Here is a 27,866-nt window from a genome sequence, read left to right as displayed (position 1 = left end):
TGCACATGCGCCATCTAGTGCATGGGCTATGTCAGGCAGTGTGCACGGCTGCCCCCCGGTGGCGGGCAGAGCATAGGACTCCTCTCCCTGGGATGGCTGTGCACAGAAATTCCTGCAGCTCGCAGGTAGGCGCTTCTGATCCTAGGGGCCAGGCTGAGCTACCTTCCTGGTGCAGCCGGCATACAGCTGGGCCATGAATGTGGCATCTGCGGCCCTTTCGAGGCCTGCGCGAGACATGCCTGCTGGATCCCAGCCTGACGTCCAGCTGTGGGCTCCGGGACCTCCAGCCTCGGCGCTTGAGCCACGAGATGACAGAGCTTCCTCAGACAGCGCTCCAGGGAGGCCGAGGGGAAATCTCACGCTAGCGCCTTGTCTCCCAGCAGTAGCGCAGAGGGGGCGGAGGCCGGGCAGCCATGACAGTCTCCTACACGCTGAAGGTGGCCAATGCCCACTTCGGGGGCTTCTCCAAGCTGCTCTTCAGGTGGAAGGGGAGCATCTACAAACTGCTCTACAAGGAGTTCATTGTCTTCGTCGCGCTGTACGCAATGCTGAGCATCACTTACCGGTGAGTTTATGGAACGCCCTCCCAGCATGGGTTGTCCACAGGCATAGGGCCCATGGAAGCCCTCGGCCGCTGGGGACAAAGGATTGATTTCATTAGCCGGTAGCAGTAGTAGGCTGTTTCCTTCTTGTGCAGCAGCCAGTCTGTTTTGCTCCCCCCTGGGTTTGCTGGAAATGCCTGTGTCCCTTACCTGCCATTAGAGCATCCATCCTTTTGACTGGAAAACATCTGGAAATGCTGGTCTCAGGGAGAATCTGCCATTGGAGAGATCGTCGGTGAAAGATCTCTGGCCTGGGACGTGACAGCTGGCGTGGAAAAGCCGTAACAACATCCCACAAGGACCTGTCCTGCACAGGCTGGGGGGAGGAGGAGGATTCACGTGGGGAGGGAGAGAGCAGAGCGTCCCCGTGAGGGGGCCGGGAGAGGAAAGGGAACCTGACTCGGCGCACAGGGTGGCTGGTGTTTCCTTCCAGGCTCTAGCGCTCGATCCCTGCTACTTGTGTCCCCGCAGGCGGCTGCTGACGGAAGAGCAGAAACGCATCTATGGGAAAGTGGCCCAGTACTGCAACCGCTCCACGGACTTCATCCCCATGTCCTTTGTCCTGGGTAAAGTGCCCCCTCCCGGGTCGCCTGCCCATTGGGTTTCCATCCTCAGCGGCTGGGGAAGGCTGGAGCGGATGGATGGGAGTCCTGCCTCCCAACTCCAGGCCTTGTCCGCACTCCTGCCCATTATACTCCATTCAGCCTCTCCATGCCCCCGGCCGCAGGCGCCTTCCCTCGCTCCGCAACGCTGTTATGCAGCACTGCTGTTCTGCCCCAGAGGTGGCCGCATTCCAGCAAGCACTGTGGCGCCCCCTGTGGATAAGGGCAGGACATGTAGGGTCCTCGGGGGAAGAGACGTCCTGCCCAGATGTGAACAGCGGAGGGACACATGCCGGAGGGAGAGGCACCAAGCAGGAGGGGGAGATTGCGAGAACAGAGCGTGGGGTTAATGATTAGACAATTCCTGGATAAAACAAACCCTTGCTCAGTCGAAGCCGGGCGATGGCTGTGGGAATGCAGCAGCGCCCCTGAACACCTCTGCAGGCCTTGGGAACACAGCTATCTCTGACAGCTGCCTCTGGTGCATGATTTAGTGGCACCCTGCCCCTCCCTCGTGCAGGAGAAATGAGGAACCTGCGTCCTCCTTCCGGCAGATGCTCACCTGCCGAGCGCAGGTGGCCACCTGCCCCTGCGCTGCCCCCTTCTGCCCAGGCCCGAGGGTCCCAAGAACCCAGTATTCTCCCATGCAGAGCGCTGGCTGGCGCAAAGCGGGCGGCCATGACCAGGGTGACTGTCGCCCTGTCTGAGCGGCGCTGAAAGGCCTCGGCTGGCGGATCTGCCAGCTGTTCCCTCGGGGGTTCCGGTCTTTTCACTGCTCTTTACAAACTCTCCTCTCAGAGCTGGCTCAGCGCGCGAGCTCTTCATTCAAGCCCAGCTGCGGGCGGGCGGATGTCAAGTCCTGATCCTGCCGCGCTTGCCAGGGGAAGTGAGTCAGACGCAGCACAAAGCCCCTCGAACAGCGCGGCGACCCTGCATCTCCCTGCACAGGGAACGCCGTCTCCGGCAGAAACGAGACTCACATGGGGACTGGGCGTCTTAGCCGCTCGTCTCTCTTCGCTAGCCACCCCCCGGTGCGATGCATCGTCCGTGTTCTCCCCACCAACCTTCCACCCTCGTGCAGCTCGTACACACCGCGATCCTTCGCCTGGGGTGGGGAACCTAAGGCCCGGGGGCCAGATCCGGCCCCACAGGCTCGGGGCTCCCCAGCACCCCCCAATGGGGCTGGAGCACACAAACTCTACTAGCTTGGGCCCTGCAGGCTCTGGTGTGGGGAGTGTCTTTCTGCTTCCCAGACAGAGCCCGCGTCAGCGAGGATGTGCGGGGTTCGGGGTTTTTTGTTTGTTTTGCTTCTCACTTGTGTGCGACCCCCCCTGACTGATTTTTCTGTGGGTCAGCGGGGCCCCCCCTCCACAAAAAAAGTTCCCCCCGCCCCTGCCGTAGAGTTTATGGATTCCAGGGGCCGATGTTAACCTGCGTCCTGCACTGGAGCAAGTCTAGTACAGGCCGAATTGGCCATGGGAAAGCCAGTGAGGGAGGGGGGGTGTGACGGCGCGTTGGGGGTCCCCCATCTCCTGCACCCCGAAATGGCATGAACAGACTGCACCAGCCGGTGGAATAGAGGAAGTTTATTGCCTCTCCAGGATACAGCACAGCACAGATGTAATCTGGTCACAGAGCTGGGCTAGGTTGCCTCAGGCCCCCTTGAGATGGGGGAGACTGGGCCCCTAAACTCCAGCCCCTTTCCCTAGCCTGTCTCCTCCATGCTCCCCGACAGCCAGCAACTAACTAACCCTCTTCCAGCCCTGCCCCCCAGCCAGGGCAGCATCCACCTTCCTTTGTTCCTCTCCATGGGGGGTGTCTGGCCATACTCGTTTGCATGGTGACTCATCCTGTTTTGCTGGGTCGTGGTACCCTCAGCAGCCAGTGGGGGTTACCCCAGAGCCAGCAGCATAGAAACCAGCCAGGTACCCCCACTACGTCACAGGGGGCTCTCACTTGGGCTGCTGAGCAGGTGTGGGTCAGATCTTCCAAGGGATTTAGGTACGCTCCGGGGGGGGGGGTTGTTTCAAAACCACTTCTCAGCCTCGCTTGGTGCCGAAATCCCTTTGGAAATGGGGCCCCACAAGTCTTACCTGAGTTTGCCTCCTGCACCCCATGTGCTCACACCCCCGTCTAGACGTGGTGCCGCAGCTCGGTCGCTCCTCGCCCGCCGCGCAGCCCGCACGTCAGCAGCCGCCGTGGCTGACAGCCCCTTAGCTCCTGCCGTTCTCATCGCCGGGCCTGCAACGCGCAGCTGCTGCTGCCGGCCACACTCCCCCGCGAGTAACGGTGTCTCCTGGGGCAGGTTTTTACGTCACGCTGATCGTGAACCGGTGGTGGGCCCAGTACACCAGCATCCCGCTGCCGGACCAGCTGATGTGCGTTATCTCCAGCTCCGTCCACGGGAAGGATGAAAGAGGGAGGATCCTGCGGCGCTCGCTCATCCGCTACGCCAACCTGTCCTCCGTGCTCATCCTGCGCTCGGTCAGCACCAGGGTGCTCAAGCGCTTTCCGACCATGGACCACTTGGTGGAAGCAGGTGAGTTTGTCTCCGGGCCAGGGTGGAACACTGATGCTGGGTTAGTGACAAGGCCATGGCCAGCAGTTAGCTGCCTGGGGAGCAGCAGGTGCTGGAGTTAGGGTCAGCGTCTAGGGAAAACCTAGCCTGGCCGGGTGTGTTTTCCTGTCTCCCTCCCATCCGGAGGGATCCACTTCTCCCTCTGCTTTTTCCCTCCCGAGGGAGGATTTGACTCCTACCAGCAGCCCTCCTTCCAACGTGCAGAGAAGGGATTATTCCCCGTTACCCTGCACTGGTGAGGCCGCACCTGGAGTCTGGAGTCCAGTTCTGGGCCCCCCGCTACAGGAAGGATGTGGACACATTGGAGAGGGTCCAGTGGAGGGCAGTGAAAATGATTCGGGGGCTGGAGCACATGACCTATGAGGAGAGACTGAAGGATTTGGGTTTGTTCAGTCTGCAGAAGCGAAGACTGAGGGGGGATTTGAGAGCAGCCTCCAACTCCCTGAAGGGAGGTTCCAAAGCGGATGGAGAGAGGCTGGTCTCAGTGGTGGCAGATGAAAGAACAAGGAGCAATGGGCTTAAGTGGGGGAGGTCTCGGTTGGATCTTAGGAAAAACGATTTCCCTAGGCGGGTGGGGAGGCGCTGCGGCGACTCCCGCTGGGGAACCAGAGGCCAGCTGAGCCGCGAAACCCCGCCTAGCACCTCACCACTCGCTGGAGCTGGTCCAGGGGCTCCCTGGGAGCGCCATGCTGGCTGAGTTACAGGAGGGGGGCTGGGTAGCTGGGGCGGGCAGAGCTCTTCATCCCCAGCTCAGATCCAGCCCACGCCCGTGGGAACTGGGAGTCGCTACCAGCTGCGGGCTGCCTGCTGGCCTGTGCGGAATAAGCGTTGGTCTCCATCCGGCTCCTGATGAGACGGGGTCCCCTTCACAACGCCCCCCCCTCCCGACCTAGCTCCCTCGCTGGCCGCGTCAGCAAACACCCAGGACTGAGCAGGGCCTGCTCTGCCCTCGTCTCCCTGCCCCCTAGAGAGGGCACCGCTCCCCCGTCTCACGATGGGTGCTGATGGCGCTGCAGCCGGCCGGCTGCCTTTCGCCACTGCTGGATTCCCGAATCTCTCCCCACCTGTTGTCGCCCGCGCCGCAGGCTTCATGACGCAGGAGGAGCGCAAGAAGTTTGAGAGCCTCCACTCGGACTTTAACAAGTACTGGATCCCCTGCGTGTGGTTCACCAACCTGGCCGCCCAGGCGAGGCGTGACGGGCGGGTCAGGGACGACGTGGCCCTCCGCTTACTCATCGATGTAGGTTTGGGGGGGCTGGGAAGTCCAGGGGCGGGAGAGGGGACGGGCCAAGGGGCTTGTTGCTAGGATCTGGGAGGGGGCGGAACGGGGGGTGTCAGCTGCTAGTGGGGGGCGCGTGCCCCAGCCTAACCCCTGCTTTCCCCGCTGCGCAGGAGCTGAATCTGTACCGGGCCAAATGCAGCATGCTGTTCCATTACGACTGGATCAGCATCCCGCTGGTGTACACGCAGGTGAGTGAGAGCCCCGGCATCAGCTCCCCTCCGTTCCCACATCCTGCATCGGCATCCTGCGGGGGGGGGGGGGTCCCTAGAAACTGAGCCCTCCCCACTCTCCCAGTGACCGCTCCTTTCCATGCCAACCAAACACCCTGCCCAGATAAACCGCTAGTTCCACACAGGGTAGAGACCTTCTCTGGGGAGCATCTTCAGAGAGCTTACGGGGCTCTGGAGGTAGACATACGAATGGCTAGACTGGGTCAGACCAGAGTGTCCATCTAGCCCAGTGTCTTGTCTGCCCACAATGGCCGATGCCAGGGGCCCCAGAGGGAATGAACAGCACAGGGACTCACCAATGGTACGTCTACACTGGCAGCTTCTTGCGCAAGAACCACAGGGACTCACCAATGGTACGGCTACACTGGCAGCTTCTTGCGCAAGAACCACAGGGACTCACCAATGGTACGGCTACACTGGCAGCTTCTTGCGCAAGAACCACAGGGACTCACCAATGGTACGGCTACACTGGCAGCTTCTTGCGCAAGAACCACAGGGACTCACCAATGGTACGGCTACACTGGCAGCTTCTTGCGCAAGAACCACAGGGACTCACCAATGGTACGGCTACACTGGCAGCTTCTTGCGCAAGAACCACAGGGACTCACCAATGGTACGGCTACACTGGCAGCTTCTTGCGCAAGAACTCTTCCAGAAGAGAGCGTCTACACTGGCATGTGCTTTTGCGCAAGAGCATCCATGGCAGTGTGGACACTCTCTTGAGCAAGAAAGCTCCGATGGCCATTTTAGCCATCGGGGCTTCTTGCTCAAGAAATTCATGTTGCCTGTCTACACTGGCCTCTTCTGGAAGAGCTCTTGCGCAAGAGGGCTTCTTCCTCGTGAGGAGAGGAATAACTCTTCTGAAAGAAACAAAAGACAGGACTATGTAGCACTTTAAAGACTAAGAAGATGGTTTATTAGGTGAGGAACTTTCGTGGGCCAGACCCACTTCCTCAGGTCAATTTGTGGGAGATTATTGGCACGACCATATATACCAAAGGGATACAATCAAAAAAAGTGAACACAGAGAAAATTGACAAATCAGATTTTAGAACCAGAGGGTGGGGGGGAGTGAAGGGGGAAGGTTGGTGTCTGTGAGGTAATGATATTAGGGGTGATAACTGGGGAAGCTATCTTTGTAATGGCAGATAGTTTCCCCAATTATCACCCCTAATATCATTACCTCACAGACACTAAGGCTGTGTCTACACTGGGCCACTTATTCCGGAAAAGCAGACGCTTTTCCGGAATAACTTGCCAGCTGTCTACACTGGCCCCTTGAATTTCTGGAAAAGCACTGACGATCTACTGTAAAATTGTCAGTGTTTTTCCAGAAAAACGATGCTGCTCCCGTTCCGGAAAGGGCCAGTATAGACAGCCCAGTAGTCTTTTCCGGAAAAAAGCCCCGATCGCGAAAATTACAATCGGGGCTTTTTTGCAGAAAAGCGCGTCTACATTGGCCACGGACGCTTTTCCGGAAAAAGTGCTTTTCCAGAAAAGCATCCTGCCAATGTAGACACGCTTTTTCCGGAAATACTTATAACGGAAAACTGTTCCGTTTTAAGCATTTCCGGAAAAGGGTGCCAGTGTAGACATAGCCTAACCTTCCCCCCTCACCCACTCTCTGTTCTAAAATCTGATTTGTCAATTTTCTCTGTGTTCACTTTTTTTTTTATTGTATCCCTTTGGTATATATTATCGTGCCAATTTTTTTCCACTATTTGATCTGAGGAAGTGGGTCTGGCCCACGAAAGCTCCTCACCTAATAAACCATCTTCTTAGTCTTTAAAGTGCTACATAGTCCTGTCTTTTGTTTCAACTGGACCAGACTAACACGGCTGCATCTATATCACTATTCTTCCATAAGAAGCCCCATTTTCTTATGGAAAATTTACTTGCGCAAGAACATGTGTGCAGTGTAGACAGCAGGCAAGTTTTTGCGAAAGAACGGCTGTTCTTGCGCAAGAAGCTGCCAGTGTAGACAGCCTAAGTGATCCATTCCTGACTGCCCACTCCCAGATGTTGGCAAACAGAGGGTAGGGACACTATTCCTCCCCATCCTGGCTAATAACAATTAATGGATCCATTAAATTACCTAATTATTTTTTGAACACTTTTATCATCTTGGCCTTCACAACATCCTCTGGCAAGGAGTTCCACAGGTTGAATGTGCATTGTGTGAAGTAGTTCTTTCTTTCACTTTAAACCTGCTGCCTATTAATTGCATTTGGTGACTCTCTAGTTCTGTTGTTATGGGAAGGAGTAAATAACACTTCCTTATTTTCTCCACCCCAGTCATGAGTTTATAGACTTCAGTCGTGTCCCCCCTTAAGCATTTCTTTTCCCGTGTGAGGTATATCCATGCCTTCCTAGCTATAGCTTGAATTTCTCTATCGCTTTTCATCCCAAAGCCCTTGGCGCATCACCCGTCCCTGCACTGCGTCACCTCTGGGGTGGGGCAGCTGTTGAACAGCACACAGCAACATTGTGCAAAGAGGGGTTCAGACAGGGAGGGAAGAAGCAGCCTGTTTCCTAATGATGCTGTAGGAAGGGTGTAGAGTGACAGAGTGAAATCTCCCTGTGTTGGAATGTGGCCAGGCTAGCCACTTACACAGAGCGGCTCCTCTCACGGACAGGCTCACCGGTGGGGGATCTCGATGTTCTCTAACTGTATCTAGTCTCCTCGTCCAAAGCGGTGGCTGCCCCATCAGGATTTCCCATGCGCCTTGTGACCAGCCCCCAAAGGCTCCGTATTCCTCCTGCCCATCCCACTCTGGCTAACCAAGTGCCTCTGCTACAGGTGGTCACAATCGCCGTCTATTCCTTCTTCGCCCTGTGTGTGATCGGGCGGCAGTTCCTGGAGCCCCTGGACACAGACCAGGACAGCGATTTGGATCTGTACGTCCCTCTGACCACCCTCCTGCAGTTCTTCTTCTATGCTGGCTGGCTGAAGGTGAGCGTGGGTCCGGCGTGGGCCCCTGAGGGATCTGCTCTTGCCCCAGGGTGCCAGACCCCTCTGCAGCCCTGGCCCCCCTCTACAAAGCTGACATAGCACCGGAGCTCTCAGGGATCAATCGCCTCTAGGACCCTCTGATGCTCCTCACGGCACCTGGGTTGTGACGTGCCCTGACATTGCCTGCTCCCTGAAACCAACAGCCTCTGGCCTCACACGCCCATACTCCCGGGTCACAGAGTGTGTGAGCGTTCAGAGACCCACCCTGAGTCCTCACGGCACACCCTGCAGCGCCTGCCTCGGTCGCACCCAGCAACAGGCTCACTTGCCCGGAAAGAGACCAGGGCACACGTCACCTTGGGGTTGTGCTTTGCCTGACACCACGGCGCTAGGCAGAGGTGCCCCAGGCCTGCAGGGATGGGGGACAGGGAGAGGGGATAAAGTGAGGGCACCCAGCTTTAGCAGTTAAAATCCAGGGGAGCACATGACTCATCTAGGGGGGAACGTGGCCCCACGTCCTCCCCAAACACACGTTACCTATGATGCCAGGAGTTATTTCTAATACAAACACAAATCCATTTGTTGACAAAGAGCCGGGGTCCAAATTCCAAACGAGTCGTGAGCAAGAGTGTTAGCAGCAGAATGGTCACACGGGAAACAGCGTGCAGCAGGCTTAGCAGAGCTGAAGCTTCACTTTAACGGCGCAAATCCTTATCTAAAGTAGCGTCTTACCTACAGCAATATTTCCCAGTGTGACCAGGTAATATATTCAATAAATACACATAACATTTAAAATCACCTCAGTCTATGCATTTCACAGTGATATTAATGGCCAGCATGGTCCTGGCTTCGCACAAAGTCCAATCAACCAGTGGAACTCTTTGCTGCAGGATGTTGTGAAGGCTAAGACTATAGCAGTGTTCAAAAAAGAGCTTGATACATCCATGGAGGTTAGGTTAGCCAGGCCGGGCAGAGATAGTGTCCCTGGCCTCGGCTTGCCAGAAGCTGGAAATGGTCAACCAGAGGTGGGATCATTTGATGATGCCCTGTTCAATCCCTCTGGGGCACCTGGCACTGGACATTGTCAACAGACAGGACATTGGGCTAGAGGGACCTTCGGTCTGACCCAGTGTGGCTGTTCTTATGTCTTTCATGTGAGACATTACAAGGCCCTGTCTAGGGATAAATCCTAGGAAAACAAGCTGTTAGGAGTTGCTGACATGGGGCTGGGAACCCTTTGCCAGTTGGTGCCAGGGGGCCTGTGTGTCACAGTCACTGGTGTGGAGGAAACCCAGGTGGGCGAGTCTCATTGCACAGTCTACAGTACAGCGGAAGGTTGAAATACGATACACAACTCCAGCTACATAATTTACATAGCTGGAGTCAAGGTTGTTGTCAGTTCACTGAGAGTCATGTTTCTGTGCTGTCCACACAGCAGGAGGCCGATAGGAACAACTTATCCCGTCAGCTTCCCTTACTCCTGGTGAGCAGCAGGAGTACCCACCAACCGGGGCGCCCTCTGAGTTCTATTTAGTGGGTCTATATTAGACCCTCTAAATCAAACCCCGATCTTCTGCATAGTGTAGATGTGCCCTGAGAGATTCATTGGGGTCTTGGTCATTCCTAGTGAGACAAGTGTCCCCCCACCCTCACAACTAATTCCCTCTGACTGGCCCCATCATGTGGACCCTCTTAGCATCATGAAAGATTACAGCTTATCAGTTGTACCTCTTCGGTGGGCAAGCACAGGTCTCCATCCCCCAGGGCTGCAAATCCCTGCTAAAGAGGCACATTTGTGGTAAACCCTTGAAGTGACAATCCATTGCCAGAACAGCGAAGAAAGAGAAAAGGTTAGAAATCAAGGGCACGTGGCTCTGAGACTGGCCCTTCAGCTGGGCTTGCACTGCGTGTGTGTTCAAACACACTGTCCACATCATCAGCTGCGCGTGTGCTGTGATCTCTGACCTGGTGGAAGGGACAGCACGTAACGCACCGGTGGTACTCAGCGCCGCCGTGGTCATCCTAGTGCCAGCTGTCCGTGCAGCGTGTCTCACAAGCACCAGAGCAGCCTGGGGGCGGAGGGCGTGTGCCTGACGGGGCGTGCTGCCTTCCTTCGACAGGTAGCAGAGCAGATCATTAACCCATTCGGAGAGGACGACGATGACTTTGAAACTAACAAGCTGATCGACAGGAACCTGCAGGTGTGTCCCGTCCCTCCAAAGAGGGTGTGGTCAGGTGACGTGTGCTGGGCGCGCTCTGCAAACTGGAATCGCCACGGCACAGAGGTGTAACAGGCCAGGCTAAGGGGCAGGGCACGGAGCCTTTCGCCTCTGAGGCTATGTCTACACTCGGGCCTTCTTGTGGCAGAAATATGCAAATGAGGCAAAGCGTGGAATATCACCGAGCCTCATTTGCATACCTAATGAGCCGCCATTTTTGCAGAAGAGGCTCTTGCGCCAGAAGGAGCTGTCTACACGGCCCCTTCTTGCGCAAGAAAACCCTTCTTGCGCAATGCCGTTCTTCCTGAAAATAATCGGCGTAATGACATTGCGCGAGAGGGGTTTTCTTGCATAAGAAGGGGCCGTGTAGACAGCTCCTTCTGGCGCAAGAGCGTCTTCTGCAAAAATGGCAGCTCATTAGGTATGCAAACGAGGCTCGGCGATATTCCACGCTTTGCCTCATTTGCATATTTCTGCCGCAGGAAGCCCCGAGTGTAGACATAGCCTGAGTGGCCAAGCCAAATCCAGGCCTTGCGGGCCTAGATCCAGTGAACGGGGGCTCGCCGCAGGCGGGTGTCCACACCCCAAAACTGACCTTCACCGGCGATCCCGGCATTGCCATGGAAAAGTCACAGACCGACTGGGCTGCCTCTGGACTTCAGCTTTGGGCTCTCTCCAGAACAGGGGGCAAACCCAGCTGGAGTGGGGTGCCAGTGTAATAGGGAGAAGCTAGAGCTGCTGATGCCTATGTGGGGGCGGCAGACATCAGCCTCCGGGACGAATTAGGCATAAAAACCCACAGGAGAAACGGAAACAAAGGAGAGGAGTTGGGGGAGAGCGAGCCGAGCCGGCGGGTTGTTCCGTCGCAGACGAATGCTGCTCCCTGGGGCCCGATTTTGCGCCTGTTGCGTTCGGCTGGGGTGGATACAGGACCAGAGCCTGTTTGGACGCAGCCCCCGGGTCTGACTCCACACTTAGGCACCGCCCTCCAGGGAGGAAGGGGGAGTTTTGCCTTCCCCGCCATAGCCCCTCGTGGCCTGGCTTCCCGGCAGCACCCCCACCTGGGCACCGCTACAAATGCAGACTGGAGTCCCGAAGGAGTCACGAAATCAAAGGGGCTGGGCCCCTCCTGAGCGGTGACCCTCCCGGGATCCTACCGGAGCCGCTGATCCTCAGGGCTCCCTCCCTGGAGTCCTTCCCCCCATTCCCAAATGGCCCATCCCAGGCCGCCGTGGGAGCCTCGTTCTCTCTGTTACCCTCAGGGGCAGCCACAGAGCCAACCGCCTCCTCAGCCCTTTACAGAAATGACCCCATGCTCCCGCAGCTGGGTCTGGAAACTGAATCCCAGCCCATCAGATCAGCTGGGCAAGACGGAGCCCCGCTCCCCTTACAGCTCCAGCCCCCCTGTGGCAGGGCCTGTTCCTCCTTTTGATGCCCTTTGCTACCTCAGGTGTCCCTCCTCTCCGTGGATGACATGTACCAGAACCTGCCTCCAACCGGGAAGGACAAATACTGGAACGAATCCACAGCTCAGCCGCCTTACACCATCGCCACGGCTGCAGAGACCTTGAAACCTTCCTTCCTGGGCTCCACCTTCGATATGCGGTAAAGTCACGGGGACCATTCCAAACCAAAATAGCATCTTTCCTAAGGCAGGACTCCAGCTACCTCCCCCTCCTTCTCCCCCGAGAGCATCTGGGAGGGCTCTGACGGGTGGCTTGGACCTGAAAAGTCATTCTACAAAGGGTGCCCCTTCCTGCCGCTCCGACACACCAGCTCAGATTTACGCAGCTTACAGGTAGGGAGGTGGTTTTGCTGATTACTGCCTGCGCCACACACTGATCCTGGAATCTGGAGGGTGGGGAATTCTAGCTCTGGCATCATCCCTTTATAAAGGCCCTGCAGGTCAAATGCTGCCCTTAGTTACACCTAAGTAAATCTTGTCATCTCCAGGGCTACGTCTACACTGGATGATTTTCCGGAAATGCTTTTAACGGAAAAGTTTTCCGTTAAAAGCATTTTTGGAAAAACGCGTCTAGATTGGCAGGACGCTTTTCCACAAAAACACTTTTTGCAGAAAAGCGTCCGTGGCCAATCTAGACGCGCTTTTCTGCAAAAAAGCCCCAATCGCCATTTTCGCGATCGGGGCTTTTTTGCGGAAAAGAAATCTGTGCTGTCAACACTGGCCCTTTTGCGCAAAAGTTTTCCGGAAAAAGACTTTTGCCCGAACGGAAGCAACATAGTATTTCCGCAAAAGCACTGACAATCTTACATGAGATCGTCAGTGCTTCTGCGGAAATGCAAGCAGCCAGTGTAGACAGCTGGCAAGTTTTTCCGGAAAAGTGGCTGATTTTCCGGATAACTGGCCAGTCTAGACACAGCCCCAGGGGTGCTTGAGAGCAAACCACGAAGATCATTGGGTGCAAGGAGGGGAGACTCCAGTCTCAGCCATTGGAATTACTCAGCTGCGTGACTTGGGAAGAACCCAGGCTGCAGTGAGATTGCAGGGCTTGCAGGCAGGGGGAAACCGCTCTCGTTTTGCCAAGCACATTTGGGCTGTGTCTACACTCGCGGCTTCTTGCGCAAGTGTTCTTGTGCAAGAACTGTTGCTGAAGAAAACGTCCACACCGCCATGTGCGAGCTGTGCTTTTGCGCACGCGCTCCTGCACAAGAGGGCTTACACCTGTCAGAAAAGAGCGTCGCTCTGCGCAAGGAGCCCCCTCTTCCCACGCCGGACTGTAAATGCGCAAGAGCGGGCGGGCAGTGTGGACGCTCTGCAGATTTTTGCGCAAAAACGGCCGTACTTGCGCAAGAAGCCGCAAGTGCAGACATAGGCTTGGTGCACAAGGGTATCGCTCTGCACGCCGAGCGGGTCTGGCTCTTGCTGCCCAGGCCGGAGGAGACTCCAGCTCCCTTTGTGTTGGGCTCATGGGCATAAACGCCGTTCCCGAGCGCGGCAGGATGCCCAGGAGCAGGCCTGTGAGGAGAGGGGATATTTTGCAACGTGACTTTACTTACACTAGCCCTGTGAAATCGGCGTGCATTTGGTGTGGGAGGCAAAGCGTACCCGAGGCCGGCAGCTGCCAAGCCCAGGCTCAGAAGCCATCCCCTAATCCCACGCTCCTTCCCCAGGATGAGCGACGACCCAGAGCAGAGCCAGCAGGTGGAGGCCTCGCCCAGCCTGCCCCGCATGCACACGCCCCTGCTCAACCGCTTCCTGACCGCGGCCGCCTCCCCCGCCATCAGCCTGAAGAATTTCGGGAGGAACAACCGGGCCCACCACCACCTGCTGCGCCTGAGGGGCGAGGGCGGCCTCCCCTCCCCCAACACCCGCCACCGCGAGGACCCCGAATCGGTGGGCCGCATCGAGGAGGAGACGACAGAAGATGAGGCCAGCGAGCCCCCCACGCCTAGCACCCGCCTCAAGGTCCCCAGCCGGCTGGAGGCCTCCCAGAGGCTTCAGAGGGAGACCCCTCAAATCCAAGTGAGACGGCCCTCCAATGAGAGCATCGACGGGGACCAGGCGGCTGCCTTGGGGTAGTGAGCTCCGTGCGCCTCAGCACTCCTCCCTCAGCCTGTGCCTGAGCGCAGAACCGGGCCCACTTGGCCTTGCCTCTGGCTAAGGGCCTGGTCCAAACCCCAGTGAGATTAAGGGAGACTCTTGCTGCCTCAGTGGCCTTCGGAGCAGGCCCTCAGGGCAGAAAGCCAGACTGTAGCGATCAGCTCCACTGCCACCAAGGGCTCAGCAAGGCGCATGCGCTACAGTCACCCGCTCCCCATCACACCCCTCCCGTTGCCACTGCCCGACCGTTGGATTCAGCAGATGACAAAGACCTGAATGGCAGGACACAGGAGAACAGTTCATACAGGAAACTTAGACAGCTGTGAGACGCCTCTGGTTAGGGCCCCTAAATCCCTCCCTCCCTCCCTCGGCTTTGCGATGCTTTACTGCCCACGTCCAGTAGTTTTCAACAATAAAAATGCAGAGACCTCAAACATGTGTGACCCTGGGGGCAATGGGGCTAAAGGAAGATCTGCAGGAGGGATTCTCCGCTGAATTCTTCAGCCTTTCAGTGAGAGCTGCCGTTTCACTGAGACATCCCAGACCCGTAGAGACGCGTCCGCCCACCTGCCTAGGCTGTTGTTAGGGCAGAAGGGACCGCTGGACCGACTGTGACCATTTACACCCACACGCTAACCCGGGAATTAGGTGTGTTCTTAAACAAAGAATCAAAATCCACAGTCTATGGCTACGTCTACACTGGCATGATTTTCCGGAAATGCTTTTAACGGAAAAGTTTTCCGTTAAAAGCATTTTCGGAAAAGAGCGTCTAGATTGGCAGGAGGCTTTTCCGCAAAAGCACTTTTTGCGGAAAAGCATCCGTGTCAATCTAGACGCGCTTTCCCGCAAAAAAGCCCCGATCGCCATTTTCGTGATCGGGGCTTTTTTGCAGAAAACAAATCTGAGCTGTCTACACTGGCCCTTTTGCGCAAAAGGACTTTTGCCTGAACGGGAGCAGCGTAGTATTTCCATAAGCGCTGATTTCTTACAGTAGGAAGTCAGTGCTTTTGTGGAAATTCCAGCGGCCAGTGTAGACAGCAGGCAAGTTTTTCCAGAAAAGCGGCTGATTTTCCGGAAAAACTGGCCAGTCTAGACACAGCCTACCTGTATCTGGTGGGTTGGGGCCTTGCTCTTGAGCTCAGGCTTTTGGTTAAGCAGCAGGAGCATCCGTAAGCTGGGAAACTGTGCGGTCACATCTTGGCACATCCCAAACCAGTCACGTTAAAATAAAGCAATTCGGAGCTGGGAGAAAAGGGATCCAATCTGGCCTCCTGCTCAAGGGACAAGCATAGAAGATTTAAAGGAAACGTAGGCTGAGAGCTTCCTCTCTGGCAAGGACCCATTTCTCAATAGTTGGGGTTGTGAAACCCTCATTTATTGCTTTGTTATTATGCCCCCCACTTATTGTTTGTGTGTATGGTTCTGTCGGGCTTTCTGATTGGTTCTGTCTCCTGCATAATTAATTTTGCTCAGTGTAAACCACTTAAGGCAGTGGGATATCATTGGTTAAGTAATCATGTTACAGTAAGTTAGGATTACTTAAGTTACATTTCAGTAGAATGATTGGGTAAGGGATACCTGAAATTACTGTACGCGTCAGGGACAAACAGTATGTGGGGGTGGCGGGGAAGAAAAATGGATCCATGGATGCTGAAGGCTAACTCCCCAAAAACATTGAACTGTTTGCATCTCCAGACTTCGGGCACTGCTGTTCTCTGGGCAAGTGAGGCCCAGGGAAGTGGGAGGGTAAAGGGATACGCCGGCTGACATGACTCTGTCTTCAAACTGCATTTTGTAAGATCTCAGTGAAATCTACAAAATCCAGCCAAGTTTCAAGAACACAGGTCCATTCATTTCAGACACGAACATTCAAGGGCCAGCATTTAAAATATTTACACTTGGTTCTTAGTAGTTTAGAATATTTCAGAGCTGCTGTGTCTCTTCCCAGGCTTCTGAATGTACAGAAAGCTTTATATGGCTAATTCAAGGCTCCATTAATAATAAACCAGCACCCCCTACAGTCCACAACTGGTTACAAACATTGTGACTTTTGGGAACTGTATAAGCAGTGTGCCCCCTACAGGCCACTGTGGCAGTAGCAACACCCTGGTCCCATTCCAAATTTCCAAACCCAGACACTTAAGGGTGCGTCTAGACTGGCACAATTTTGTGCAAAAGCAACTGCTTTAGCGCAAAAACTTGCCGCCTGTCTATACTGGCAGCAAGAATTTGCACAAGAACACTGACTTTGTACGTTACAAAGTCAGTGGTTCTTGCGCAAATACTTTGATGCTCCCGCTCAGGCATAAGCCCTTTTACACAATACTTGCACAAGAGGGCCAGTGTAGACAGGAACATTAATTTATTGCGCAAGAAAGCCCGATGGCTAAAATGGCCATTAGAGCTTTCTTGCACAAGAGAGCGTCTACACTGGCACGGATGCTCTTGTGCAAATACTTTAACGCAAAAACTCTTGCGTTAAAAGTATTTGCACAAAATCTTGCCAATGTAGACGTAGCCTTCGGCTTATTCCTGAGCAGGAGCGTCATAGTTCTTGCGCAAGAAGCACTGATTTCACACATTAGAACGTCAAGTGTTCTTGTGCAAGAACTCCCCGCCAGTGTAGACAGGCAGCAAGGCTTTTTTGCGCAAGATCGTGCCAATGTAAACACAGCCTTATACTTTGCACTACATGAAAACCAGCCCACACGTTGGCTGCGTCTAGACTGGCAAGATTTTGTGCAAAAGCAGCTGCTTTTGCGCAAAAATTTGCCAGCTGTCTACACCGGCCGCTTGAATTTGTGCAAGAACACTGACTTTGTAATGTACAAAATCAATGCTTCTTGCGCAAATACTTTGATGCTCCCGCTCAAGGATAAGCCCTCTTGCGCAAGAATACTTGCCCAAGAGGGCCACTGTAGACAGGCACCTTAATTTTTTGCGCAAGAAAGCCCGATGGCTAAAAGCCATCCAGCCAGTCACTCCAATGCCAAATAGAAAGATTCCTGATCATACATCCAGGATCTCATTGCGTCACCCTGGGGGTTCATGATCAGCTGACTATTCACCACGGTCAAATCTTTTCCAGAGCTGCCACTTCCCAGCATGAGTCCCCCATCTTGTATGGCCACCAGATGTTGAGTGCAGCTCTCTCCCACGGAATATTCCCATGCTTGAAGCAGGGAGCCAGGAACAAAGGGAATCGTGGTAGCATGACATATGGGTTAGGCATAATCCTAATCAGCAGGCCTGGATTCTATTTCCTACTTTGCTATTTAATTGCTGTGTGACTTTCAACAAGCTCTGTGCCTCATTCCGCCTACCGCCCCCCCATCCATGCAACAGAGAATATGCTCCATGATCCATGTGCACCGGTGAGGAGTTGGGGTACAGGAAGTGATTTTTTTCAGGCTCTGCTCTTTCTCTCACCCACCTTTAGCATTTCTTAGGGGGTGAAGTAAAGGTGATTCATGGTGCTTGTGTGAACTGTGGGGCAAACAGCCAAATTCAGGATGGCAGTAGACAGGTATTCATCCCCCAACCTTCCCTGGGGAGGTACCATTACCTCAAGGGTGAATTTGATCCTGCATTGCCTCTCCAAGTCTCAGACATTGAGGCTACATCTAGACTGGCATGATTTTCCGCATATGCTTTTAACGGAAAAGTTTTTCCATTAAAAGCATTTGCGGAAAACAGCGTCTAGATTGGCACAGACGCTTTTCCACAAAAGCACGTTTTGCGGAAAAGCGTCCGTGCCAATCTAGACGCGGTTTTGCGCAAGAAAGCCCCGATCGCCATTTACACGATCAGGGCTTTTTTGTGCAAAACAATACCGCGTTGTCTACACTGGCCCTCTTGCGCAAAAGCATTTGAGCAAGAGGGCTTTTGCCCAAACAGGAGCAGCACAGTATTTCCGCAAGAACACGGACAATCTTACATGAGATCGTCAGTGTTCTTGAGGAAATTCAAGCGGCCAGTGTAGACAGCTGGCAAGTCTAGACACAGCCCGTGTGAAACACTGTCGAATATGCTGCAGTAAGACACACCAAACCTATCCGCACCTCTCATTCTGACTGCAGTGAGCACCGAGGCCAGTGGTGGGTTTTATGAGGCCTTTGCACATGCTCCAAAGCCCTTTTCCTTCTACCCCACAGGCTTTGGTTCTTGGGCACTAAAAAGAATTCTGGAGAAGTAAGTTGTAGCATCACCATTTTATATTGCACTGTACAATGTCATTGGCGCACACACAAACTTTTCTGATTTAAAAATATACGTAGCTCAAGTGCAGTGCATGGATTCCCATCCATTTGTAAGAAAAATCTACAGACAGGGTGGTTTTGAAACCATTACATGTTTAAAGAAGAAAGTAATGTAATCAAAGACCTGTCTAGACCGGGAAGCTACTGAGCAGTAAGCGGGCTGTGAATTGTTATTCTAGGCTCTCTCCTATGTAGACAAGCCCTCCAGTACACTGGAGGGGTCACTCAACTCCTCTCTGCCACTCCAGACTAGATTTGAGAACTCTTCACTGCTGGCAGGTCCCTCTGGAGTGTGTGCAAATCCTCTGATAGAACAGCTCAGCCACACGTAAAAGTCTCCTCCCCCTTAGGCTCCGTCTACACTGTCAGGTTTTTGTGGAAGAGGAAATGCAAATGAAGTGCTCATTAGCATTTCTCCCACTCATTTGCATATTATGTTCCGATCCTTTTTGTGGAAAAAACGCGGTGTATATGGGGCCATTTTGCACAAAAAAAATCCTTTTTTATGGCTATATAGGCTATAGGTGCTCTTTGTACAGAGATGTGTACAAAGACCAAGAGTGGTGTCAGTTTTAGGTAAAAATAGGAAAGTGGGGTCAGCAACTGTGTACATGGCCTTTTTCCCCATGCATTTTCTGTACATATGTTACTCTAAGTAGCTGGGAACACAGGGAAGTTACATGAAGAGTGTATGAAAGCCAGTGCCCATCTTAGAGAGATTTCAGATTGTCTGTAAGCAGGAAAATACAAGCAGAGCTACACTGGTTTAGTAGATTCTGTCATCACAGGGGCTGAAGAATAACTTCCCCCCACCCTAAAACAGCAGCTCGTATTCTCCAGAAACTGGATCACAGGGTAAATAAAGGTTTTGATGCCTCTGCTGTGCACCTTCTGCACCAGCCCTGGAGGATAGGCGCTCACCACCAAGCTGATTAAGCCAGTTTCCAAGTCAAGGTGAATTCTAGTTATGGATCAAAGAAGTCTGCACCTTTCTTAGGGCACATCTCCACGACAAGGTGGATCCACGCCGCAGCGACTGATCCACCAGGTCTAGTACAGGGAAAGGGAAGCTTGTACCCAACCATCGAAAGAGACAGACCACTGAAGCAGCCTGGCCCTTCTGCTAGAAGGGAGTTTATCTTGCACTGCAATGAGACTGAGGAGGTCAAGGGGAAGACCAACCAGACACTTGACAGTGCAGCACCAGTTCTAACATCTCACCCAAGAACCCGTACACTTGGGTTAAACGTACAAGTTCAAAATAAATGCAGGGGGAGGGCACTTGGAGGAGTAACAGAGGACTCAAAGTAACAGAATATTGACTAAAATGGCTCAGTAAAATTTAGAAAGTTACCCGAGCCTAAGAGGTTCCACAAATGTCCATCTGAAACGAAAACAAGCCACTAGGTGCCCCAAACCTATTAGCCAAATCTCTGTACAAAATGTAAATTAATTAACAGGCAGAAACCAGTGTCCAGAACAGGAAATGGAAATTTTCCCATCACCCAGCAAAAAGGCCCCACTGGTGCAGCATTGAGTTAACTCCTCCTATAATAAATCCAGTCTAGTCACCCAGAACAGGCTAGACAAGCCACAGGTCTGTTTCAATCTAGGAACCTCCATTTCCAGCTAACATAGTGGTGTAGAAAGATACCCCTTTCCATCAGCAACTGAAGTTAGCCGATCTAGGACAGCCAGCGTTGCACCACCAGCCCACATCAATGGCGTAGACCAGGGGTGGGGAACTTTTTCTGGATCGGGGGCCGCTGACCCACAGAGGAAAAAAAAAAAAAATAAAATCAGTCGGGGGCCGCACACAAGTGAGAAGGGGAAAAAAAAAAAAAAAAAAAAAAAAAAGAACCAACATGGCCCCCCAACTGAGAAGGAAAGACACTCCCCAAACTCCCCTTGCACACCAGAGCCTGGGGGGGCGCAGGCTAGTAGATTGTGTGTGCTCCAGCCCTGCAGGAGACTTGTGGGGGCTGATGCACCAGCACAGGCTCCCCAATACTGGAGGGGGCCCCCAGGGCTGGATCCAGGCAAACTGGGGGTCACCTCTGACCCCTGCACCTAAGGTTCCCCACCCCCGGTGTAGACTAGGAGCTGCCACACAAACTAAGTCGTTAACAAACCCTCTTTCTCCACGTTTGTGTCAGGCCCATTAAGTCACTCCAATACATTTCCTGGTGGGCCCCATCTCAGCACTGTGGGGCACAGGGGTCCAACCTGGTCTTGGACTGACTGAAAGCAGGGAGAGAGCAGAAATCCCCAGTTACAGCCCCTTTGCTTTCCCATTTCCGTGGGAGAAAGCAGCATCACAAGCCTCGCGCCACACAAATGCGCACACGACCCTTTTATCACAAGACTCTGGGGTTTTTATTCGGTCTCTTAGTTGTGTATTGTACATTCATTTGCCTTTCCTGGCCTTGATCTTCCTCAGGTAGAATTCTAGTTCCTTGCCTTCCAGAATATAGCCATCCGCTCGGCCACACTGTCCAGGTCTGGAGGCGATGCATGCTACAACGAGAAGTCAGACATTAGGGCGGGCGGGGGAAACGGGAGCTCACCCCTACGGACTCTCAAACCACAGCGTCAAGCCAAACAAGCTGGACTGTCCCTTGCCCTCTGCTGTCAATCTTTCTTGCACAGGCCTCCTGAAGCCAAGACCAGTAACAGGTCTTCAGACAAGCCAGTATGACCATAAGCATCTGCCTAAGAGGATCCCGCTCAAGCACAGCTGTAGGGCGGGGCCGGCACTAGGGAAGTCCTCTTCAGATCTCCCAATTGTCATCATTCAAATTCAGTAGCAGAACTGGACAGAGATCTCATCACCAGAAGACTTCAGAGTACCAGGCCACCCATGTATAACGGCAGGTAGCTAAAAGCTGTTACTTGTTAAGCGCCCAAAAGCTGCCTTACCGCAGAGAGAGTAGAATTAGGGCTTGCCTTCATTAAAGCACTACAGCAGGTACAGACGGCGCGGCTACACCAGCAGGAGAGATTCCCCTGTTCACCTTGCACCATCTACCCTGGGGGTTAGGTCAGTGTGACTAGGGATGTAAGCGACTAGTCGACTAACCGATAAGCATGTTTATCGGACAGTCAACTAGCGACTCGACTAGTCGCTTCCTCCCCCACCCCCACTTGCTGCCTCTATCACAGTGCTCTTGAACATTTCAAGAGCAAGGGGCTGCTGGAGTCCCCCACTCACCCCATGCTCCCTATGGCACTTAAAGGCGGAGGCACCTTTATCGACTAGTCGATGGAAATTCCATTGACTATTTGATTAGTTGAATAATCTACATTTAGCATCCCTAGGTGTGACATGGCACTCAACGCTGTGGATTTTTCCACAGCCCTGAGCATCGGCATTAGAGAGGCCTGCAGTGCAAACCTGGCCTTAGGATTTTTACATCAGCAAGTCTTACCAGAGAAAAGCCAGAGTACCAAGCCACAGCTGCCTGGTAGTTTCTCCCAGCCCTCTACACGCCATATAGAGCAGGGATGAGGAAACTTTTTTGGACTGGGGGCCACTGACCCACAGAAAAATCAGGGAGGGACCACAAACAAAAGCAAGAGGCAAAAAACAAGCAAGCTGGAGGTGTGGGCAGCAGGGAAGTTGCAGGAGCAGGCTGTGGGGTGGAGGGTCTGCGTGGGTGACAGGATGCAGGAGCAGTGTGGGAGTGCTGGGCTGAAGGAAGGGTGCAGGAGCAGGATGGAGGTGCGGCATCAGGGGGGAGTATGTGAGGGCAATGGGGGGCATTTACCTGCACGGCTCCCTGTGGACACATGTGGCTCTTCTTCCCCCCCCCCTCCCCCGGCTGTGATTCCTCCAGGCAAACACTGGCCCGGGCTGCACACGGCTTTTCAAAATGGCAGCACTGCGTGGAACCCGGAGTCTGGCCCCGAGCTTCAAATGGCCTTGCCGATTTGAAGAACCCCTTCTCCTTTCCCCCCTCTTGCTGCCTCTATCTGATAGAGCCAGAAAGGTGTGGGGGAGCAACTAGTCCTTCACATCCCTAGGTAATATCCAGTGAAACATTTTACAACTAGGCTTTAAAGCATTAAGAACATAAGAACGGCCGCCCTGGGTCAGACCAAAGGTCCATCTAGCCCAGTATCCTGTCTACCGACAGTGGCCAGCACCAGGTGCCCCAGAGGGGAAGGACCGAAGACAAAGATCAAGCGATTTGTCTCCTGCCATCCATCTCCAGCCTCTGACAAACAGAGGCCAGGGACACCGTTTTATCCCCTGGCTAACAGCCTTTTATGGACCTAACCTCCACAAATGTATCTAGCTTTACCATTGTTTTTGGTTTGTTTGGTCTTTTAATTGGTAAATGTCTATTTCACAACACAAACTGATGAAGCAAACATTTCCAACCAGAATTATCCATGCTTATAGAGTGCGCTATTTTAGCATTTAAGGGTTTGATTTAATTTACTTGATATAATTTGATATCTCATGCTCATAATTTGTGCTTTAATGGTTATAACACTAATTTTTTGAATCTCGACATTTGTTAAATAATTGCTGGCTAATCCAGACCGGACTTTAGAAACCTGAGCAAGACTAGCTTCTGCCTTGGCACCTTTCCTTTGTGCCTTATAGTTCACTGCGTTCTCCCTCCCTGGGACTCACCAAGCAGCTTTCCCTGCTGGAACTGCTCCTCCAGGATGCTGCTGATCTTGGCGTTCTTCTTCCGCTCATCATATTTCTTCTGGATCTTCTTTGACCGCTTCTTGTTTAAGATTTCCTCCTCTTCCGGAGTCTGAAACAAAGCCAGAGAAAGGACTGAACAGGCTGCATTCAACTGGATGGCTGGCCATCTATTTGGTGGAAGTCTCTCACTTCACCCCCCCTTCTGCAGTGTAATCTCTATATTCCTTCCAAGTCCGGAAAGGAGCAGATGTTGTTTACACAGGAAAAGGCTGATTTTAGAGCACAGTACCCAACTCATGGCAGACAGGCACTTTGTATTTCCAGTACCACTTTGATGAACACTACACTGCAACAGTCCTAACCCAAAACGTGCCTGGCTACGTACAGAGTAGGAAAGGTGGCAATTGACAGAATGAATTTATTCCTCCCTCTTCTGCCAATGTCTGCTGTTCGTCATTTCCCATGCACATAGAATGTGCCACCTGCGCTTGCCAAAAGCCTAAGATGCAAGGCGAGAAAAGCAGCTGTAACCCCAACCAGACTTTGCTGTTAGTTGACAGGGCCAGGGATCAGACTCCTGAAGGGATGTGCACTCTACGGGCAAAGCAACCCTTCCCCAAAAGTACAGAAAGTCTCATCTACCCTCCTCCTGAAATGAACGTAGTCTCACTTTCCCCCACCAGACACAGTGAGGCAAGCATCGGAATTCGTCTCCAAACTATATTAACTGAGCAACCCAGCAACCCACACCCATCACACACTATCCAACAGTAAAGGGGAGCAGTCCAAACTAGCCCCTTCCAAAAAAAAACACTGCAGGCACGACCCAAATTCCTATATAACTGACTAACATACAGAAATCAGCTCTAGGAGCAGATGTTTACTCCCTGATGTGTGGGCCAGGGATGTAAAATCCCATTTAATCAGCTAACCGGTTAAACGTTACGTTTATAACCAGCTAACTGCTTAACCAGGATCCTGCGGGGGGGGGGGGGAGTTAATCAGTCAGCATCACCCAATAAGGGTAATATTTACAGATTAAATCCCAAACAAGGAGCTGAACTCGCCCACTGCAAAGTCTTCTTCAGAGTCACAGGTTGTCATCGCTCTCCACTCAGCAGCAGAACTGGACAAAGTTATCATCATCAGAAGACGAGGAAGCTTTATGGGGGCAGAGACCCCCCACTCATCTAACCCTGCCAGGTGCTATACCCCTGGAGTGGGGGGAGGTTAGCTCCATAGAAAACTTTTTAAGGAACCAGCCTTGGCTTTTGAACAGCCATATGACTCCAAATGAGAACATTTCAAATGGCTAGAAATGGTGCCAAATGCAATTCTCAGACACCATGTACAAGAGGCATTAACGGTATTCAAGGCAGGAGTGCAGACTCTGCACTCCCTGCCAAGCAGAGAGACTGGCATGATTCACCGAGCATCAAACACAGATCTCTCAGCCGAGCACGTACCAGTTTAGCGCCCTTCTTGCGTCCCAGGGGCAAGGCATAGTGGGCTTCATACCATTGTCGGTACGGGGTGCTGTCAATCTGAACGATGCAATTCTTGACCAGCGTCTTTGTCCGCACCAGCTCATTGTTGGAAGCGTTGTAGACGACATCAATGATTCTGGTCTTGCGGGTGCAGCCTTGGAAAATAAGGGAATTCATGAAACCCCGCACAAGTCAAGACGAGGCCCAAAATGAGCTTTTATAACAGCTGCGACATAAAACACAAAGCAGACAACACAGCATCTTCAATGCTCAACCCTCACCAGGAGCCACACCTCCTCCAAAGTTTATCCTCCAACTACTGGATGCTCTAACTCAGTGGTCGCCAACCTTTTGGGGCTGCCAGGCGCCCGGGGGTGGGGACGCTCACAGGCCGCGCGCCTGGGGGCGGGGCCATGCATGCGCCACACGCCCGAAGGCGAGGCCAGCCCAGATTGTTCCATGGGTGCACATAAACGGCCTGTGGGCGCTAACTATTGTGTATCATCATCCTCCCCGGATCTCCCCCTCATCTGAAAGAAGACTTTACTTTGTAATCCAAGCTGTAAGGCGGGTTTCCCACCCTCCACAAGCCTTTAGAGACCACAGTGGGGTAAAACCATGTACACCAGTATAAAGTACATGGTAGAGACCACGTACAACAGTATAGGGATGTTAAGGACTAATTGAGTAGTTGCTTCCCCCCCACTTGCTGCCTCTATCAGATAGAGGCAGCAAGGTGGGGAACAGGGGGGTAACTTCAAAGGGGCAGTGCAGCACAGAGCCCGGGATCAGCTGTGTAGTGCTGCTCCTTTGAAACACCACCACAGCGTTTCAAAGCAGCAGCGCCACGTGGAGCTCAGGGTCAGCTGGGGAGTCCCCAGCTGATCTCAGCCTCCATGCATGCTACAGCATTTCAATGGGGCAGCCCCGCCATACCGACTAATCAAATAGTTGATGAAAAATGCACCGACTATTCGAGTAGCGAAATACACGCTACTTAACATCCTTACACCAGTAACTGGAAAGAGACCAGCCCTGCTTTACCTAATGTCAGGCAGGCCAGCTTTCAGTGACTGTTAACCTGCATCAGATTTACTATTCATTATTTGTATTACTGAAGCATCTAAAAGGCTCAGGAATTGAGGCTGCTGGTTTCAACACTGTATAAGCAAAACACACTCCTGGCCTTCAAGAGTACAGATGACAGTAGAAGAGTTACATACCCCCAGCTTCTCAACTTAATGCCTGACCCCCTTCCCAAAACCTCTTCCCTGCCCTCCACTCCTGTTGCAGGTACATTCTCTTTCAATTCCACTTATTCCAGCAATCCATTCTTGTCAAGAACCCTCATGTTCTTTCTCCTGAACTGTTTTGTCTGGATTTAGACAAACACTGTAGGACGAGGAGTGTGTTCTCTGCTTGTATCTGTGCACCACACAAGTCATTTGACAAGCATTTGTTTTCACATGAAAACTCCATGATAGTTGCTCCCAACTGAGACATGAGCTTCTGTGAACAGTGTACTCAGTGTAACTATGACATTCCTATCACTGTGAGCTTAACAGAGCCCACCAGGACTCCTAATAAGCCCACCTAAGGTAAAAGTTATCATCATTGTTCACACTGTTCCAGAACCAAACCCTGTACAGACAACCGCATTGCTGAAGATCAGCATCCATGCTGCTTGCTTGTAGCATTTCTCCAGGCCAGCATTAGCACTGATAGCGGACACAGCAGGAGAAAGACTGGGTAGCTTTTGAAATGTGGGAAGCCTGTATTCTAATCTCTGTACTTACATTCAGAGCCCCAAGAGAAATTGCCGACATCCAAGCGTAGAGCCCGATATTTCTTGTTACCACCACGAACCCTCACTGTGTGAATTCGGCGTGGGCCAATCTGTCACAACAAAATAACATAGCTGTGTCAAACTACAAATTCAATATTCTCAGGAGTAAGCAGATTGGGAGTTTCAGGCTAAAAGGCAACATGGTCAGTGTAACTATGACAGATCCTAGCATTGGCAGGTGCAGTAACTGCAACCAAAATGGCTCACAGCACCCACCTAAGGCAAAGTTCTCATCATTCCAATTGCCTCCTAACTGCATAAAACCCTGAACTAACAATGTCAAAATCCCGAACAGGAGAATGCCCCTGCTGAGAGGAACATAGGCAGAAACTAGTTTATTGATAAAGCAGGGCAGTTTCCTACTGTAGTAGGCGGGAAGAAACGAACACAGCATTTTCTAAACTAGCCAGGGCAGCAACAGCCAGTTACCCCGAAAGTCCAAATCTCCCACCTTGGTGTTGGCAGGAGGTCGCCCCAACTCATACTTCCTCTTCTTGTGGTAGGGCTTCCTTTTGCCCCCAGTCTTGCGGCGCTTGTGCCAGTTGTCCCTAGAGATACCTGGGTTAAACCACAGAGCAGCAGATCAGGTAGGAAGACCCGTCAGCCAGGTCGTACACCAGCGAGGCTCTGAGTACTCAGCTCTCCAAGGTTGATTTCCACATGATGCATTCAGCATAATGCAGCAATTAGAAAAGCTTCATCACGGATACTCAGGGTGCAGCAAAGCAGCACATGGCAAGAAAGGAAACTGTCGCTTCCCCGACGGGGGCCTTTGCGGCCACGAGCCCTGCAAGCGGCCCGCCCCGCCGAGCTCGCACCCACAGGGGTGCAGGGCGGGCCGGCCTGCGCTGAGGCCTCGCGCCCGCTGCAAGACCCCGCGCGCCAGCTGGGGAGAGGGAGGATCGGGAGCCCCGCCCCCCCCCCGAACTCTGGGCTCCAGGCCGGCCCACCCCCAGAAGGCAGCGAGGCTACGCCAGCCCCCGGGATCTTCCCTCGCCCCCGCCCCGCAACAGCAGCGGCAGCCCACGATCGAGAGCCCCGCAGCCCCGCCGCACCCTCCGGCCCCCAGCCCGCCGCCACAGGGGCTCGCGCTGTCGGGCCCGCGGGCGGATGGCGGCGGATGGCGGCAGGCCCGGAGCCGCGGCCTTTCACTCACCCATCCCGAGCGGCGCCGGCTGCAAAGAGGGGCCGCAAAGGCTCACGGGGCGGTTTGTGGGGCCGAGATCTCGCGAGACGGGCACGTCATAGCGCCGAGCCCCGCTTACGACATTCCACAGCGACCCAAGCACGTGATACGCAGGGGCTTACGCGCCTTCCGTTGGGAGGGGTGGGGGCGGTTCCTCGTCCGGGATTCGGGCGCGGCTGCTGCTGCCCGGACTCAGGAGCGTTCTGCTGCGCGCGTGGCGGGCCGGCCACGCCCCCTTCTCCCTGGGCCCAGACCCGCCACGTGCCCTGCTCCAGTGCGGGGGGGCCCCGGGACACCCCCCCTGGCTGCCCCTCGCACAGACGCCCCGCGCGCTGGGCCCTGGGAACAGCCCGGCCCTCCTGGGGAATAGCCATACACACCCCGGGGAAGCGCTTGC

General features: G+C 53.5%; 2 protein-coding genes and 5 non-coding genes across 7 annotated transcripts; 1 reads left to right on the top strand and 6 right to left on the bottom strand.

Moving 5' to 3' along the window:
- The first annotated feature begins 386 nt into the window (after positions 1 to 386).
- Positions 387 to 14,659, top strand: BEST4 (bestrophin 4). Its single transcript, XM_075935825.1, has 9 exons — positions 387 to 565; positions 1,074 to 1,168; positions 3,510 to 3,743; positions 4,868 to 5,022; positions 5,175 to 5,252; positions 8,095 to 8,247; positions 10,368 to 10,448; positions 11,917 to 12,071; positions 13,599 to 14,659. The coding sequence occupies exons 1-9, from the start codon at positions 414 to 416 to the stop codon at positions 14,005 to 14,007; spliced, it is 1,512 nt and encodes a 503-aa protein (XP_075791940.1). The 5' UTR covers positions 387 to 413; the 3' UTR covers positions 14,008 to 14,659.
- Positions 14,660 to 19,356: 4,697 nt separating this feature from the next.
- Positions 19,357 to 19,488, bottom strand: LOC112544398 (small nucleolar RNA SNORA35). The gene has a single exon (XR_003087741.1). It is a non-coding gene; the product is annotated as a small nucleolar RNA SNORA35 (small nucleolar RNA).
- A 1,151-nt stretch (positions 19,489 to 20,639) lies between these two features.
- Positions 20,640 to 27,574, bottom strand: RPS8 (ribosomal protein S8). Its single transcript, XM_075935826.1, has 6 exons — positions 27,440 to 27,574; positions 26,735 to 26,841; positions 26,234 to 26,333; positions 24,417 to 24,592; positions 22,930 to 23,059; positions 20,640 to 20,804 (listed from the first exon to the last, which is right to left on the bottom strand). The coding sequence occupies exons 1-6, from the start codon at positions 27,441 to 27,443 to the stop codon at positions 20,695 to 20,697; spliced, it is 627 nt and encodes a 208-aa protein (XP_075791941.1). The 5' UTR covers positions 27,444 to 27,574; the 3' UTR covers positions 20,640 to 20,694.
- Positions 21,054 to 21,125, bottom strand: LOC112544395 (small nucleolar RNA SNORD38). Its single transcript, XR_003087738.1, has one exon. It is a non-coding gene; the product is annotated as a small nucleolar RNA SNORD38 (small nucleolar RNA).
- On the bottom strand, positions 24,030 to 24,102 carry LOC112544394 (small nucleolar RNA SNORD38). Its single transcript, XR_003087737.1, has one exon. It is a non-coding gene; the product is annotated as a small nucleolar RNA SNORD38 (small nucleolar RNA).
- Positions 26,422 to 26,527, bottom strand: LOC112544396 (small nucleolar RNA SNORD46). Its single transcript, XR_003087739.2, has one exon. It is a non-coding gene; the product is annotated as a small nucleolar RNA SNORD46 (small nucleolar RNA).
- On the bottom strand, positions 26,912 to 26,996 carry LOC112544393 (small nucleolar RNA SNORD55/SNORD39). Its single transcript, XR_003087736.2, has one exon. It is a non-coding gene; the product is annotated as a small nucleolar RNA SNORD55/SNORD39 (small nucleolar RNA).
- Positions 27,575 to 27,866: the final 292 nt, after the last annotated feature.

Source organism: Pelodiscus sinensis, chromosome 9 (assembly GCF_049634645.1).
Source record: "Pelodiscus sinensis isolate JC-2024 chromosome 9, ASM4963464v1, whole genome shotgun sequence".
NCBI lineage: Eukaryota > Metazoa > Chordata > Testudines > Trionychidae > Pelodiscus > Pelodiscus sinensis.
This window is presented reverse-complemented; position numbering and strand designations above follow the sequence as displayed.

What these genes read in the sequence shown, in the direction of transcription:
- BEST4 (XM_075935825.1), top strand. Translation starts at nt 414, where the DNA reads ATGACAGTCTCCTACACGCTGAAGGTGGCCAATGCCCACTTCGGGGGC. An exon ending in ATGCTGAGCATCACTTACCG is followed by an intron (nt 566 to 1,073) that starts GTGAGTTTATGG and finishes GTGTCCCCGCAG; the next exon opens with GCGGCTGCTGACGGAAGAGC. An exon ending in TCCCGCTGGTGTACACGCAG is followed by an intron (nt 5,253 to 8,094) that starts GTGAGTGAGAGC and finishes CCTCTGCTACAG; the next exon opens with GTGGTCACAATCGCCGTCTA.
- RPS8 (XM_075935826.1), bottom strand. An exon ending in GACCTCCTGCCAACACCAAG is followed by an intron (nt 26,334 to 26,734) that starts GTGGGAGATTTG and finishes TTGTTGTGACAG; the next exon opens with ATTGGCCCACGCCGAATTCA. An exon ending in CCAGCAGGGAAAGCTGCTTG is followed by an intron (nt 20,805 to 22,929) that starts GTGAGTCCCAGG and finishes TTCTCGTTGTAG; the next exon opens with CATGCATCGCCTCCAGACCT.